This window comes from Lampris incognitus, chromosome 3, assembly GCF_029633865.1.
Source record: "Lampris incognitus isolate fLamInc1 chromosome 3, fLamInc1.hap2, whole genome shotgun sequence".
NCBI classification, from domain to species: domain Eukaryota; kingdom Metazoa; phylum Chordata; class Actinopteri; order Lampriformes; family Lampridae; genus Lampris; species Lampris incognitus.
Window position 1 is genome coordinate 76107968 of NC_079213.1, and position 14058 is coordinate 76122025.

The 14058-nt window shown below is 40.9% G+C and overlaps 2 protein-coding genes and 2 non-coding genes across 4 annotated transcripts; 1 reads left to right on the plus strand and 3 right to left on the minus strand.

Annotated features, from left to right (window-relative positions):
* Positions 1-384: 384 nt before the first annotated feature.
* im:7152348 (uncharacterized protein LOC559250 homolog) lies at positions 385-1536 on the minus strand. The gene is made up of 3 exons (XM_056278013.1): positions 1193-1536; positions 970-1074; positions 385-758 (listed from the first exon to the last, which is right to left on the minus strand). Exons 1-3 carry the CDS (start codon positions 1534-1536, stop codon positions 713-715), a joined length of 495 nt encoding a protein of 164 aa, XP_056133988.1. The 3' UTR covers positions 385-712.
* Positions 1537-3135: 1599 nt separating this feature from the next.
* On the minus strand, positions 3136-3207 carry trnap-ugg (transfer RNA proline (anticodon UGG)). The gene has a single exon. It is a non-coding gene; the product is annotated as a tRNA-Pro (tRNA).
* A 158-nt stretch (positions 3208-3365) lies between these two features.
* On the minus strand, positions 3366-3437 carry trnap-cgg (transfer RNA proline (anticodon CGG)). The gene has a single exon. It is a non-coding gene; the product is annotated as a tRNA-Pro (tRNA).
* Positions 3438-4397: 960 nt separating this feature from the next.
* cep63 (centrosomal protein 63) lies at positions 4398-12713 on the plus strand. Its single transcript, XM_056276809.1, has 13 exons — positions 4398-4438; positions 4634-4811; positions 5374-5469; positions 5865-5987; positions 6190-6303; positions 6454-6594; positions 6919-7064; positions 7206-7349; positions 7510-7612; positions 9882-9968; positions 10112-10314; positions 10418-10760; positions 11270-12713. The coding sequence occupies exons 1-13, from the start codon at positions 4398-4400 to the stop codon at positions 11471-11473; spliced, it is 1923 nt and encodes a 640-aa protein (XP_056132784.1). The 3' UTR covers positions 11474-12713.
* Positions 12714-14058: the final 1345 nt, after the last annotated feature.

Sequence of the window (14058 nt, forward strand, 5' to 3'; positions counted from 1 at the left end):
AAACGTTGTGTGTTATAAATAATGTACAGTGGAAGGTCGAAATTGTGTATGTCGAGCTTTTTGTTATGAATTGCACACACATAATCATTCCGTATTTACTTTTCAAAAGCTGGTAATATGTAGATATTCTCTATCTACTATGTATGAGCTCAACGCCAGATGGTTTGACCAATGGTTGCTGAACTCATAATACTAAAATAACCAGGCAAAGACAGAAACTATCTTCAAAAATACCTTTATTAAGAAATGTTAAATCAAGTCTGGCGACATTATCACAAGATCGAAGACGATATGATAAATTAAGTACTCTACGTCCAGCTACAGATATCGGGAGGGACCTGTCCTCGGGAGGCCATCTGCCATGAGGGGATCTTGACCACTACAGAGACGCTAGCTCCATTGGCACAGCTGAGCCAAATCCCATAGCACCAGCTGTGAGGAATTAAACCAAGAATAAAGAATGGGGAGACGGGGCAACTTTGGTTGTTTCATGGCTTTTCAACAATAAAACAAAATGTCACGGACACATGGAGCGATACCTAGTTTTAACCGACGGTTTTTTTTCTCTTCTTCTTCCAAGTGTTGCACATGGCTGAGTGAAGTCCTTAAGAAACAGGCACATGTATCGTATTCACACAAGGTAATTTATATTCAGGAAAGGGATCGCACCCCAGGTGGTGATTATTGATCTATCTCCTTTTAGATATACGTCTTAAAAAGTCTCTTCGGTTGAAAGCCTGCGCCAAGATTTCATCTCCCTTTGAAGAAAAAAAAAGTCCATGTTATAGCTGTCTATTTGTAGGATTTCATCATACACAGTTACATTCAAGAAAACTTTTTAAAGTATTTTTTTCCACTAAGTAAACAGCATATACATTCAGATGGAGAATTTAGACATATTTTGTCATGACATATCATCAGAGTAGCAGGAAAATAATCGGCCATCATGCACACAAAGTCAGAACTTACACATTGCAACCAGGGACAATCCTTTCTTGGGGCTGTCTTGACAGGGTAAACTTCCTGAAAAAGGCTGGAAATTTGAGCTTTGTTCTAGAGTTCCTGGATGAATGGCTAGGAAGAAAACAGGTTAGGAGTTACACTGTGTATTACCTTAGGAGCAAAGCAAGATGTAATACCACACAGCCTTAGCACCAGCAGGGCGCTGTGTGTTTTCATCTGTTTAACTCACCATTCTGTTTGGGGTGAGAGATGTCCATTTGCCTGAGAACTCTCCTCCTCAACTTCTAGTTTCACCAGCGCCTCCTCCTGTACTTCTTCTGTATTCTCCGGTATCTGGTCCCAAAGCCTGTTGTTGACCCACAGTGCTTCTTGCAGGCTGAGGCCTCGACCTACACAGGTCACCCGGCGACACAAAGGGCAGTTCACCATCAGCAGGTCATTTTTGACCTTGGACATTGTCTCCAGACAAAGGGAGCAGAAGCTGTGTCTACAGTGGAGCATCCTTGGGATCCTGTCTTCTCGCGTGTAGGGAAGGTAGCACACGCTACATTCCCTGTCCTCACAGACAACCATAGTCAAATTGACTAGGTGAGTGCAAAATGTGACAGAATGCCTGCTGCAAGCAAAGGTCCTTCTCAGGAGAGCAAATATTAAGAAGCTTAACACATTTGCTTAAGGTCTTGTGGAAAAGCCTCACCGAAGACTTTTGCTGTTTACTAATTGGTTGGCTCAGTAAAAAAGCTTTGGTGATAAGGTAGATAGCTGCTCCAAGATCCAGGCTTCAAGTTTAGTTCTCTCTGGGAAATCAAAAATACATTTTTTGTAACGGTCATTAGAGATGACATAGTCAGCCAATAGAAGCCTTCATATACAAAGAATTGATTATTTGTGTGTAGAACTCAGATAGCAGCAAAATAAACATAAGGCTTGTTTTGTGTTGTTTTCTCTGACAACTTGCACATATGCAATTATAATTTAAAACAAATTAAATTTTGTGTAATTGTCATGTGCACTAACAACGAAACAATGAAATACAGGTATAATAGCAAGGTTAATACCTAACAGTAAATCAATGCAGATAAGTATGACTATGAAATGTTTAAAATGGTAAAATTATCTACAACCTGAATGTAAAATTTCTAAGTTCAGAAACATGAAAATAAAACAGAGGATTCTGTCTGTTTTTCCCCTTAACTTGCCTACTTACAGTGTTTGAATAAGAAAGATTCCAAGGGTAGATTTAGAAGCTGCTGAGGAGCTGTTTCACAGTGAGCACAGGTAAACCACGGACAAAAATAAAGAGGAAGAGCCGGGTCCTTCGCTGTCTGTTAAAAGCGTTGGTGTGTCGTGAGGGCGGGACAACGTTATTTCCCTCTCACAGGGCATGCCCAACCGGCACAACAGCTGTGGGAGCAGGACAGCCGAGATGGTCTGACACAGTGGTAAGGACAAAAGGGGATCACTGGGTTCTCTGTCTCACTGGCTTGAACTCTCGCGCTGCATCTCTTTGTTTGGTGTGTGACAGAGGGCAGGTGGAGAAAGGGGTGTGTGTGTGTGTGTGTGTGTGTGTGTGTGTGTGTGTGTGTGTGTGTGTGTGTGTGTGTGTGTGTGTGTGTGTGTGTGTGTGTGTGTGTGTGTGTGTGTGTGTGTGTGTGTGTGTGTGTGTGTGGTAAGGCAGAGCAGTGGGGGTGGATAGTGCTGCCTTCAGACACCAAACCTCATGATGACACACATGGATTTCTTAAATATATACATGTACTGTAATGACGTGCATGTGGTTTACTAATTTTCTGTAACTTTTTTTTAAATTAATGGAGAAATACTATCCAATAAAAAACAAAAACAAATAAGCACATAGTAGCAAACAATATATGAAAAAAACTATAAAAAACGGACATTGAATACAGCATGAGTAATGATAAATTAAAAACAGATTCAATTAAATATATAGCCACAAATTTGTGACAAAATAAACATTTCATTTCATCCACAAAAGATTACATTTCGTCAAGAAAAACATGTGAAATATGTTTTGATGTATATCCACAGCTTTTGGCATACAAGTTCAACACGTTGACAAGGTGAAGGTTGTCAGCCAGAAAATGTACGGTGTCTCGTTTGCAGTCTCTATTTTATATTTTTCAAATAAGAATGTGCTCTAAAAAAAAAGCTGGGCTCGTCCGGGATTTGAACCCGGGACCTCTCGCACCCAAAGCGAGAATCATACCCCTAGACCAACGAGCCATGCTTTAATTGTAAATCGGTATAGTGTTTCTACAATTGTACTCCAGATAAACATGCTGAGGATAACTACTTACAGATATGAACGTAATTCTGTCTGAATTTGCACGTTTATACAAATACTGGCGTCAAAAGATGTGGGTACAATTGTGCCAAAAGTTGGGCTCGTCCGGGATTTGAACCCGGGACCTCTCGCACCCGAAGCGAGAATCATACCCCTAGACCAACGAGCCACGTGCCCACTTCTAATGCCGGCGCATAATATATTTGAAAGCCATGTGTTAATGGCCACTTTACAGTTATTATATTATAATAAACCCTTTTTTCCAGAAAAACCTCATCTCTGGTTTACATTTATTTATTACTTCACGGCTACAGTAGTAACAGCTACCATCAGTCAAAGATTCGGGGAAAAACAACGCATACCGCACTGTGGTTATCCAGTTACAACTCCCGATATACTTTATAACTAAAGAGCTGGATTTGTGGCGTGCAATCGACAGTGTAACGCTCAAACACGTTAAAATTTTGTTTCCCCTGTGAGCACAATTTCGGATTTGACGCTTTCCTTTGAGTAACACGGAAGTAGAGAGGATAGAAAAGACCTCGTTGTTGAAAAATGAAGTTTATTGCCCACAGGCTACCCCCCACAAGTCGTGTGAAGCATTGGAAATGTCGGTTGGTTTACACAAGCCGTAACTACGCAGCACCATACAATAGTTAATCCAGTTACAAAACTGAATCTTCATAGTTCAAACCTCGTAGAAGCAGCGGAGATTATCACAGTAGTCCTGTCAAACTAAACCAAGGAGGACGTGTCCACTCTATGTGTCCCAATTCTACGTTTGACTAACGCAACAGAAGCGAATGTAAGCTAACTTTAGCAGTTAGCTTGAAACAGCGAGATAAACACGAAACCTACAAGTTAAAGAAGCAGCTCCTTCGATAGCCATGATTATCTTAAACATTGACAGAAACCCCCAGTCCAACTGTGTTTAGACTGCTTTTGCGGAAAGACAATTTAGTTATTCGTTGTGCCGAGGGACACTACGCGTAAATTAGTGGTATATTTAGCAGGCTAGCGTTTAACATTTAGCAGTCACGCTAAACGTAAACCCGTATTCATAATCACGTTAGCTACTTGAGGTTATTTGACAAGTTGAAACGAAAGTGAGAATTTCTTCGTCTTGTAGATGGAGGCTTCTCTGGGATCGCTACAGAACAATGATTTAAGGTAAACTAGGGTCCAGTCATTCACGCGACCAAGCGAATTAACGTTATATCTAGCTAACGTTTAAGTGTGCCAGCGATCACTAATTTTCTTTTGCCTCAGCTAGCCAGTCAATGGTTTCTCTTTCTATTCTGTTTTACGGTGGTTAACCTCATTGTTGGGAGGGGATATTGTTTATGTTTTTTCTCCGTGTATTAGCTCTGTCCTGTCGTCATGTGAGCCAGAGTTGCAAGAACTGATGCGACAGATTGACATTATGGTCAATCATAAGAAGAACGAGTGGGAGGCTGCGATGCAGGCAATGGAACTACGCCTGCAAACAGGAGAACGTGAGCTTTTGTCCTCAAGGAGTCTTGTTGAGCAGAAGGACTTGGAGGTAGAGGATCCCTCCAGTATTTTCATACATCTCTCTCTGACTTGATCCTGAAAGATGCACAAAATCAGAAAGGCTGCCTCTCTGCTCGATCTTTTAAGGCCCCAGGCTTTCAGATGTTCAAGTTCGTACCTGAGAAGAAAGTAACGAAGGTGGTTTATAACTATACAACAAGTAAATATCTCCCCTGTTCAAATGCATGTTTGGGCTTGGATATGAGTTAGTCAACAACCCGACTCACTGGAAAACGGAAAGACTAATTGGGAAGAAGGGCGAACTCAATTTAAAAACTTTTTTTTTTTTAATCCCAAGTAGTGGGATGGAAAATGTCAACCACTGAGAGGGCAGGGATTGACCCTTGACCCGTTTTGAAATGAAGAAAGAGAGTTATGATGAAGACAGCCATTCAGCATCTGTCTTATCGAGAAATTAGTGTTTGGTGTGTTAGTACAAAAGTAGCATGATTTGAATAGACAAACACACAGTGGCACTGTTGTTTTACATATTGATTTTTAAAGTGTAGTTAATCCACTTATACTCTGTTCGTTTGGTCTTCTGATCATAGATTGGATTGCTTCAAAAACAACTAGATGATTTGCATACTAGAAGACAAGAGATGGTTGCCAGTTATGAACAACAGCTACAAAATGTCAGAGATGAGGTGAGAGCTGATAAACTAAATCAATAAATTAACTGATTAAGAACATATGTATTGCACATATTTTTATCAGAGCTTCCAAATACTTTTGAAAATTAGATTAAACTCATTTGCCCTCTTGTCCATGGTTGAGCATAACCAAACCTTTTCCTGTTATTTTTTTCCCACATAACTACTTAAATATTAAGGATGTTATGTATGGAAATTAATCAGGACATTTAACTTGAGGAAAAAGGTAAAGAATGTACTTTTCTATTCCTTTATTAAAAATTTCCTTAAAATTCATGCTTTGGAGAGTTTTGGAATACTGTTAAAACATGTGCAATGCAACGGGGGGAAAAGGTTATCGTTCATGTAGACATGCTCACTCAAGCCTTACATACATTGTTTCCATACAGTTAACTAAATTAAAGCGGCTCAATCAGAGGCACCAACGGAAACAGCTTAAGGAGGCCAGCGGCGGAGCAAGGAATAAAGAGGGGGAACATTCAGAGGTGACAAACTGCAGTAACAAAGTTGAGGTACAGTGTTGTTGGTCCAGCTACATCTGCTCTCAGCTCTTCTTCTGGTCAACATCATGTTACTTCTTAAATGAAACATTGTATTGCCAGCAACTACTGTAACTGCAGTGCTGTTACTGTGCGTTGGACAAATACACTTTTGATACGATAACGCCATCTACTGTTTTTATGGAGCAAAGTCATCCTTGACTTTTCTGCACAGGAAAATCACAAGCGCTCTTCAGAGTGGGAGCAGCAGAGGGTCCAGTATCAGGAACAGCTGATGTCACTTGGAGCCCAAAAGAGGGACCTGGAAGAAGTGTTAACAAACACGACAGTAATGACAGCTAAATTAAACCTTGAACATGTGCTTCCAATTCAGACACACTTTTATGCTGACAAACAGTGGACATTAAACATTTTCCAATTTTGGTGAAGATTTTCAGCAAATAATGAAGAGCACTTTTGTGTGTCATTTGATCATCAGTTCCAAGGGGCATCCTGGCAAAAGGAAAGGGAGGATGAGGACTGCTGTTTAAAGCTGCAGCAGCTGCATACCCAGCTAGAGAAGACTCAGGGCATCCTTCACTCCCAGCAGCTTGAGCTGGAGCGCCTCCGATCCCTGCAGGTGTGACTGGGACTATACCAGAGAGAGTGATAGGTTAGCTGTATGCAAGGGGCTAGGGTAGTGATGGGGAACTGTTTCAAACTGGCAGAGTGAAGGCTGCAATAAATGGAACTGCTACAGTTTAGATTTCTGTTCTTTACACGTTTCTCTTTGGCAACAGACCTGTCTTGATAAAGTTTGGAATATTTATAAAAGTTGCATAGTTTTAGAGAACAATGTTGCTAAAAGAAAACTGACTCATTTGATCTGCAGCAACATCATTTTATTCTACAAACTGGGAAGTTGAACTGATTGTTAGCTTTAGAGCCACTTCTCTTCTTACAGGTGCTCGTAGAGGCAAAGGACGAGCTTCATGCCACCCCAGACACCCACAAAATGTTTGCGCAAAGGACTGGTCTTAATCAGCAAATGCTACACAATGAGATTGCTAGACTTAACCAAAGATTGCAAGCTAAAGATCAAGTAATTGGGTGGGTGGATTTTCTTCTGTAAATAATGGTTATTAAATCCGTTTGAAGTACATTTTATTTCATTTTTATATTGATTGAAAATGTAAAAAGATAAAACGGAATTGTTTTCTCAGTATGCTGTAAATGTTTATATGTGCCTAGTTCTCTGGAAGACTGTCTGGTAGCCCGAGGGTATTCTGGTGTGATCGTTCTCAGGCAGGATCTGGAGAAGATGGTAACAAAGCTGCATTGTGCCAATACCTCTGAGGTTCAACTCAAGGCTGAAATAGCACAACTCAAAGACAGGTGAATGCCGGACACTTAGTCTGCATACTATACTATACTTGACCTATTTGCTTTTACATATTGTAATTGTACCTGATCTGGATTTGTTTTCCTTTTTTGGCTTTTGTTTGGTTGAGCTCTGCTGTGAAAATGGAGGACTTAAGTTTGCTGATTTCCTCAGACTAGAGATAGAGAGCAGACATAAAGCAGACCACACCAAAAGGGGGCAAGAACTGAAGCGCAGCCGAGAGGTGCATGATTGCACTGTCACAGAGATGAAAAAGGTGAGCAAAAAGAAAGCATCCCTTAATGGTAAATGTTGCAGGAGCAGTGTTGAATTATTTTTACGGGTACATAATAAATTGATTATTCTTAATCAGTATGTAACATTTTCTTGATAAATATCTCTATTGTTGCAATAATTTAAATTACTTGACAACACTCTTGAATTCATTTTGGAGCTGCGAGAAGAGCTTCAAAGTGCCAAACAGACTCAGAGAGGTGAAGTGGAGAGAATGAGGAAAGGGGTATCAAAGTTGACCAGTGAACTTCACCAGCATGATGTCACTATTGCCGATTTTTGTTTTTCAATTGAAGGAAACAGTTAGTGGGCAGTAGGGTTGGGCATCGGGAACCGATTCCAAAATTGTAATTCCAATGGAATCATTAAAACATTTTAATTTCAATTCTGCTTATCAGTTCCTAAACAAATTTCACTTGAGCTAGGTTCAGTTTGAGTACCAGGACCTGGCTCTCCATCTGCACGGGCTGCACGCCTATAGTCATGCATGCTGAATGAGAAGAAGAAGACACTTTATTATTTGTCATTGTACATATACATACAGTGAAATTCGTTTTCTGCATTTAACCCATCCTATGCTAGACATGCTCTTCCCGTCTGCTTTTTCTGGACTGGAAGACGCTGCGCAAAGTGATACATTTTGTTTTGTGGGAAAATCAATAAGAGTAGCGTGCACGTGAGTCTGTGTAGAGCCATGCGCCGTCATGGACCACAGCAAGTGTGGCTTCATTTTGTTCGAAAAAATGATGGGTCGGCACAGTGGAACACCTGTGCCAAACTTATTTTGTGCAAAGGAGGATGCTCTACTAACATGACAAAACACCTTCGCCAGCATGGTATACAAATCAATGAGTGTACCATGTTTGATGTGTTGCACAGGTCTCCCTCTCCCTCACATGCCTCGTTCTCCTCAGTCAACCAACAGCCAGCACCTCGTCGCAATCGGGAAAGTGAAAATTAAATAATGTTTCTCTTATTCTTAACAGCGAGACAGCAAGCTAGCTACACTTTATCAAATTGCTAAAAACCGTCTCAAATTTGTGCAAATACTGTAATATATTCTGTCATTGATGAACGTTCACACAGACGTTCCTAGTTCTCTCTCATCAAAACCCACATGGGCTGCAGCTTCCTAAACAGTAGACTGTTGCTTGTTGTCATTTCAGCGAGTTTCAGTGTTACAGTTACAGTACAGTGAATGAAAAAAGAATGAACAGATTATTATTGAATCATAACATTTAATAACAGCAACCAAATTAAACTGTATGAAATTAATTATAAATAAGAATATGATCGAATATGACTTGTATAAAGGGTTTTTTTTTTAATTCTGTGCAATAAGCATGTGACCTTTTTTTTTTTTTTTTGTACTTGGCCAATTACCCCACTCTTACGAGCTGTCCTGGTTGCTGCTCCACCCCCTCTTTTGATCGGGGAGGGCTGCAGACCACCACATGCTTCCTCCGATACATGTGGAGTCACCAGCCGTTTCTTTTCACCTGACAGTAAGGAGTTTCGCCAGGGGGACGTAGCGCGTGAGAGGATCATGCTATTCCCCCCAGTTCCCCCTCCCTCCTGAACAGGTGCCCCGACCAACCACAGGAGGCACTAGTGCAGCGACCAGGACACATACCCACATCCGGCTTCCCACCCGCAGACACGGCCAATTGTGTCTGTAGGGACGTCTGACCAAGCTGGAGGTAACACAGTGATTCGAACCGGTGATCCTTGTGTTGGTAGGCAACAGAATAGACTGCCACGCCACCCGGGTGCCCCCAACATGTGACCTGTTTTGACTCCACCCCTCAAAGAATAGGAATTGAGAATCGTTAAGAACCAGAATCGATAAGCTGAATCAGAGTCCAAATAATACCCAACCATAGTGGGCAATCCGGCATCCTGATGAGTAGTTGCCCACTAATACAACCCTCCCTCCTGGGCAAAGCAATTATGGGAGTGTTATTGTGTCAGTGGCGCCCCGTGGTGGTCCATTTATCATTCGTTAGCACAAGATTCTGCGATAAGAACCCATACACCAGTGTACCTAAGTGAGAGAAACTAATGAATACCGCCTTTTCCTGAGTTAAGTTTCAAAGAACATGAACATTGGTCAGTTGTTCACTTACCTGCCGTGTACTACTCCATCCTCTTTCCTTCTGCAGGATCCTTTAGAAATTTACCATGTTCTTACCATAGTCTAGATGGTGGGAATGATAATGAAATATTCTGTTCTTTTCCTCTGCTATTCTCAGGGTACCCAGGTGCAGTTGGAGATGATGAAGGCAGAGAACCAACATTTGCGTGGCCTACTGGAGAGATTGGAGCCTCGATCACCCAAGGTTGGTTGTGCTTTTGTTGCAATAATTAATTCAGTCAAATACCATTTCATTCGTCTTCATGACATGTTTAATCGTTTTTTTTTATTTGCTGCCTATTTCTTGATCTGAGCCATCTCATGACCTTTTTATTTAAATCTCTACAGAAGGGGGATTCTTCGCCAGCATCCCTTAGGGAAAGCTATGTGTCATCTGTGAGCAGCCTGGAGCAGGAGAATAGGCAACTAAGGAAAGAACTGGCTGACATGTATGCCTGCTTTGAGACCTCCACTAAGTCTTGGCAGGACAAATATGAAAGAGCTCTGCAAAACCTGGCCAAGACCACTCCACTCCACTCTATACAGGACAGGTATATAGTGTACACACACGTGCACTCTCCGCCCTCACATACATGCACATACAAAGTATCATGCAATCCAGTCTCTAAGCAAGTTTTTTGTTTTACTCTGCAGGAATGAAGATGCCAGACCACACAAACACAAGGAGGAGATGGAGGCCATGAAAGCTAAGCTGCAGGAGAACACCAGTCACTATGAGGGAGAGATCCAACGGCTCCTTAAATTGCTGGAGTCCCTCTCCCATTCCACTAGCCAACGGTATTGTGACTCCGTCCGAGACAACAAATCTATTTCACCAGCCTCCTCCTCCTGTTCCTCGTACTCCTCCAACACAGGGAGAAGATCCAAGGAAAACTCGGTACCTTCTGCTATTCCTAGTGATTTGTTTGCTGAGGGTCAGAGCATCAGTTCTGAGAAGGCTTTGAACCTACCGGCCAGAGAAGACCTCATGCCATTGGTGAGTCCGGTTGCATACAGAATGCTTAATCAGGCATAGCATAATGTTATGGTTCCAATGTCAATTAATTCTATATTAATCTATAGCTCATTGACTTCAGCATCCGCAGACATAGTCTAAAGATAGTCAAAAGGTCCCTCACTTTAGCTTGCAGTATAACCTTACTATTCCACCTTTCAAGAATCAAAGGAAATGTGTGGGTATCTGATGTGCATGCACTAAAGAGGTTAAATTTATTCAGAACATAATTCCTCTTACAGTGTGACCATGTGTTTTTCTCACATCCTGGAAAACCTTGAAATCAAAGTGCCAATTTAAGGCTGCAATCCTGTTTTTTAGGAGAGTTTACTGTATAGGTGTATTTTTGTTCACTACACCCATACAGTGGACCAGTCAACCAGTTTTTATGTCTGAGATTTTCATAAGCAAGATACTGGTGTACAAGCATTGTGGTACATTTTCATCATAGCATTACACTTTTAAGTGTATTTCTTCCTCTCTTCCTCCAGGAAGGATCAACAATGTCACCCACAGACAGCGTGGTGTCTCGCTTCATGGAGGAGGAGACCTTGCGTTCTCAGGAACTACTCCAAAGGCTAGACATCCACATCCAGGGAATGAGAGAGGAGAATGACAAAACTGTGTTGAAATACCAACACCATCTCTTAGTGCCTCGCCCTGAACAGACCCGCCAGTCACAGAACAGTCAATGATGAGCTCTACTGTTACTCATGATTAGGTTTGTCATTCTGCTAAGTTTATTAGTATCTAGAGAAATTAACAGAAAAGCTGCATGAGAGACAAGAGGGGATGGAATGTGGCATGGGTTGCATGCTTGACTTTAAAATCACAAGTGTTTCAATTGTGCCCTCTTGGCTCAGTTTCATAGTCTTCCTCGTCAAATCTCTTTTCTAAGCACTTTGCACAGCTACACCTTGAATAGAGGATGGTAGTCCAGGGCCATTTCTGTTCTTTGAAGTTTTTTCTGAAGTAAATTACTGTTTGTATTGTCTTTCTATTACACTCTCCTTTTCTGTCATTTGTATTTGAATTACCTGTATGTAATTACCTGTAAACTGTGCTCTTTATTGTGTTTGTAATTGAGACTAATTTGTGTTGAGTTGTCTGACAGGTTTTAAATATTGGTGGTTTTTCTGATGCTATCAGATATCCATAGTACAACGTATCAAACTTGTTTTTGCTTCAGGTTTTCTTAGAGAATCCTGGACATGACTAAATCATCTCACTATTACTCTTGTCACTAAGGATGCTGGTTGTGCATGCTCTATTTTCCTCGGATAGCGCTTTTTTTTCTTCTTTTTTTTTTGTGAATACGTGCCTTGCATTTGACCAAAGCTCTGAAAAAAGAATGTTGTAATGAGCCAAGGGAGTCATTATCCTCTCTGTGCCATGAATGGAAAAGCCATCAAATATGCCCATCCCTGTCCAGAGATCCCAGGGAGCAGAAGGGGAGAGAGGACTGTTCATAGCTGCCCTCATTTTCTTAGCTACCATCTCCCAAGTCCCCTTTGTCAGCTCTGGACAGCATCTAGTAGAGACCCTTGCAAAGTTCTAGTGGAGGAGGAATGTGAGCACCATGCCAATGCAGTGATGAGCCTCCCCCACAACCTGCCTCTTGCTCATCATGAGAGAGCTTATGGAATGTTAATATCAACCATGTGGGACATTGAATTTCAGGAACGCTGAAAGGCCAGAAAGGGGAACTGTCTTGTGTTTTATTGATGTCCTAATACAGGAGGCACTAATAATATGAAGATGTGAAATGAAGGGGTAAGAAACATGTCTGTAGATGAGGTGATTATGGAAATATGTGCAGGCAGTCCTCTTTCCAGTGGGTTTTGCCTTGGTATGTGTTAAACAACATTACAAAGAATGCAAGTCTTAATAATAAAGAACGAGGAATTTGGCAGGGAAGACATTCCTCTCTCTGTGTCTCTAGAGCTAAGTGAAAAGGTTTTGATTTGTGGGGATTCCTTCAAGGGGCCCTTGCGTAAGGGAGGAATGCTAAGGCTGATTTAAGTTGAGGGACAATTTGTATTGCATACAAAGTACAGACCTATGCTGTTGTTGCTTCCACAGAAGACATTTGCTTTAGACTGTGTAATGAGGAATGGCTAAATGGTGTGGTACAACTGAATTGAATTATGTTCACAGAACAACAACTAGTCATGATACAGAAGAACAAGAGCAACTCCCCTCTACATCTCAATAATTTTGGAAATGCTGAATATGTAAAAAAAAAATGGAAATAGGCCTTTGAGGGCCCTCTACATTAGATTTAGAAACCCTGACAAGTTGCATTGTAGATACAAAGGCTGAGAATGCAGGCTATATCACATAGTTTCTCAGGCCCAGAAAAATGTGTTTGCAATCTAAAGTCATAATTGGCCCATCAAAAGACCATCTGAGTAAAAGAAAACCTCAATTTTTGTGCCTTTTCAAGCAGGTCATAAGTGACCAAAAATAGCCTTTAAATCTTACTAATGTTCACAAAACCATCACTACCAATTTCCAGTGTTAGCAAAATCAAAATTCCTCCAGCAATACTGATTTATTTTCTTTATACATATGAATAGTGAAGAAAAAAATGACCAAGGAAAAAACTTACAAAGCTGTAAAACTTTTCATCGCTTAATCATACAGCCATAAATGTCTTTATTTGCCTTTTCTCTTGGTTTTAGAATATCATTTTATTTAGTAGACAGTGATTCACAGTGCAAAATTTTCTTCTTAACCTATGAGAGAGAAAAAAAAACATTGGTGAAAAACTGCAACACCATTGCATAGTCTCCATTTCCGTAGACTGTCCTACTGTTAAAAAGCAGCAGAGGGTGCCGTAATACTCACCGCTTTCCTATACTGAATACAACAGTACGCTGTATGGGAAAATACCTCACATATTTTAGCTGGTTAATATGAATATAGGCTGCAATAGTTAAATATGCAACTATGGCAATGTCTATCAGTTTGTTGGTTGGCTGACCCATTAAGCAGACTTCCTGTCAGTTGTGGGTTCATGGAGCATATTGCCATGACATATAAACTCCACAAACAGACAAGGATAATCTATGGGGCCCCAATCCTTCATGGTGTTAGAATTGTTTTGTTTGTTTTTTTTTGGTTTTTTTTGCACATATAAAGTGTTAGTTTAAATGCAATGGTTTTACCATGTTGCAGCTGTGTTGGACAGATAATCTATATGCAGCCTGCACGTGAACATAGCCACCGACCTGTCAACTTGCAGTCGCTGGAAGAAGTTCACAGTATTCAAGTCATC

Coding starts and splice junctions, on each gene's coding strand:
- cep63 (XM_056276809.1), top strand. CDS start 4,398: ATGGAGGCTTCTCTGGGATCGCTACAGAACAATGATTTAAG. Junction 5,470..5,864: donor TACAAAATGTCAGAGATGAG/GTGAGAGCTGAT, acceptor GTTTCCATACAG/TTAACTAAATTAAAGCGGCT. Junction 10,761..11,269: donor GAGAAGACCTCATGCCATTG/GTGAGTCCGGTT, acceptor CTCTTCCTCCAG/GAAGGATCAACAATGTCACC.
- im:7152348 (XM_056278013.1), bottom strand. CDS start 1,536: ATGGTTGTCTGTGAGGACAGGGAATGTAGCGTGTGCTACCTTCCCTAC. Junction 1,075..1,192: donor CTCTCACCCCAAACAGAATG/GTGAGTTAAACA, acceptor TTTTCTTCCTAG/CCATTCATCCAGGAACTCTA. Junction 759..969: donor ATTGTCCCTGGTTGCAATGT/GTAAGTTCTGAC, acceptor TTTTCTTCAAAG/GGAGATGAAATCTTGGCGCA.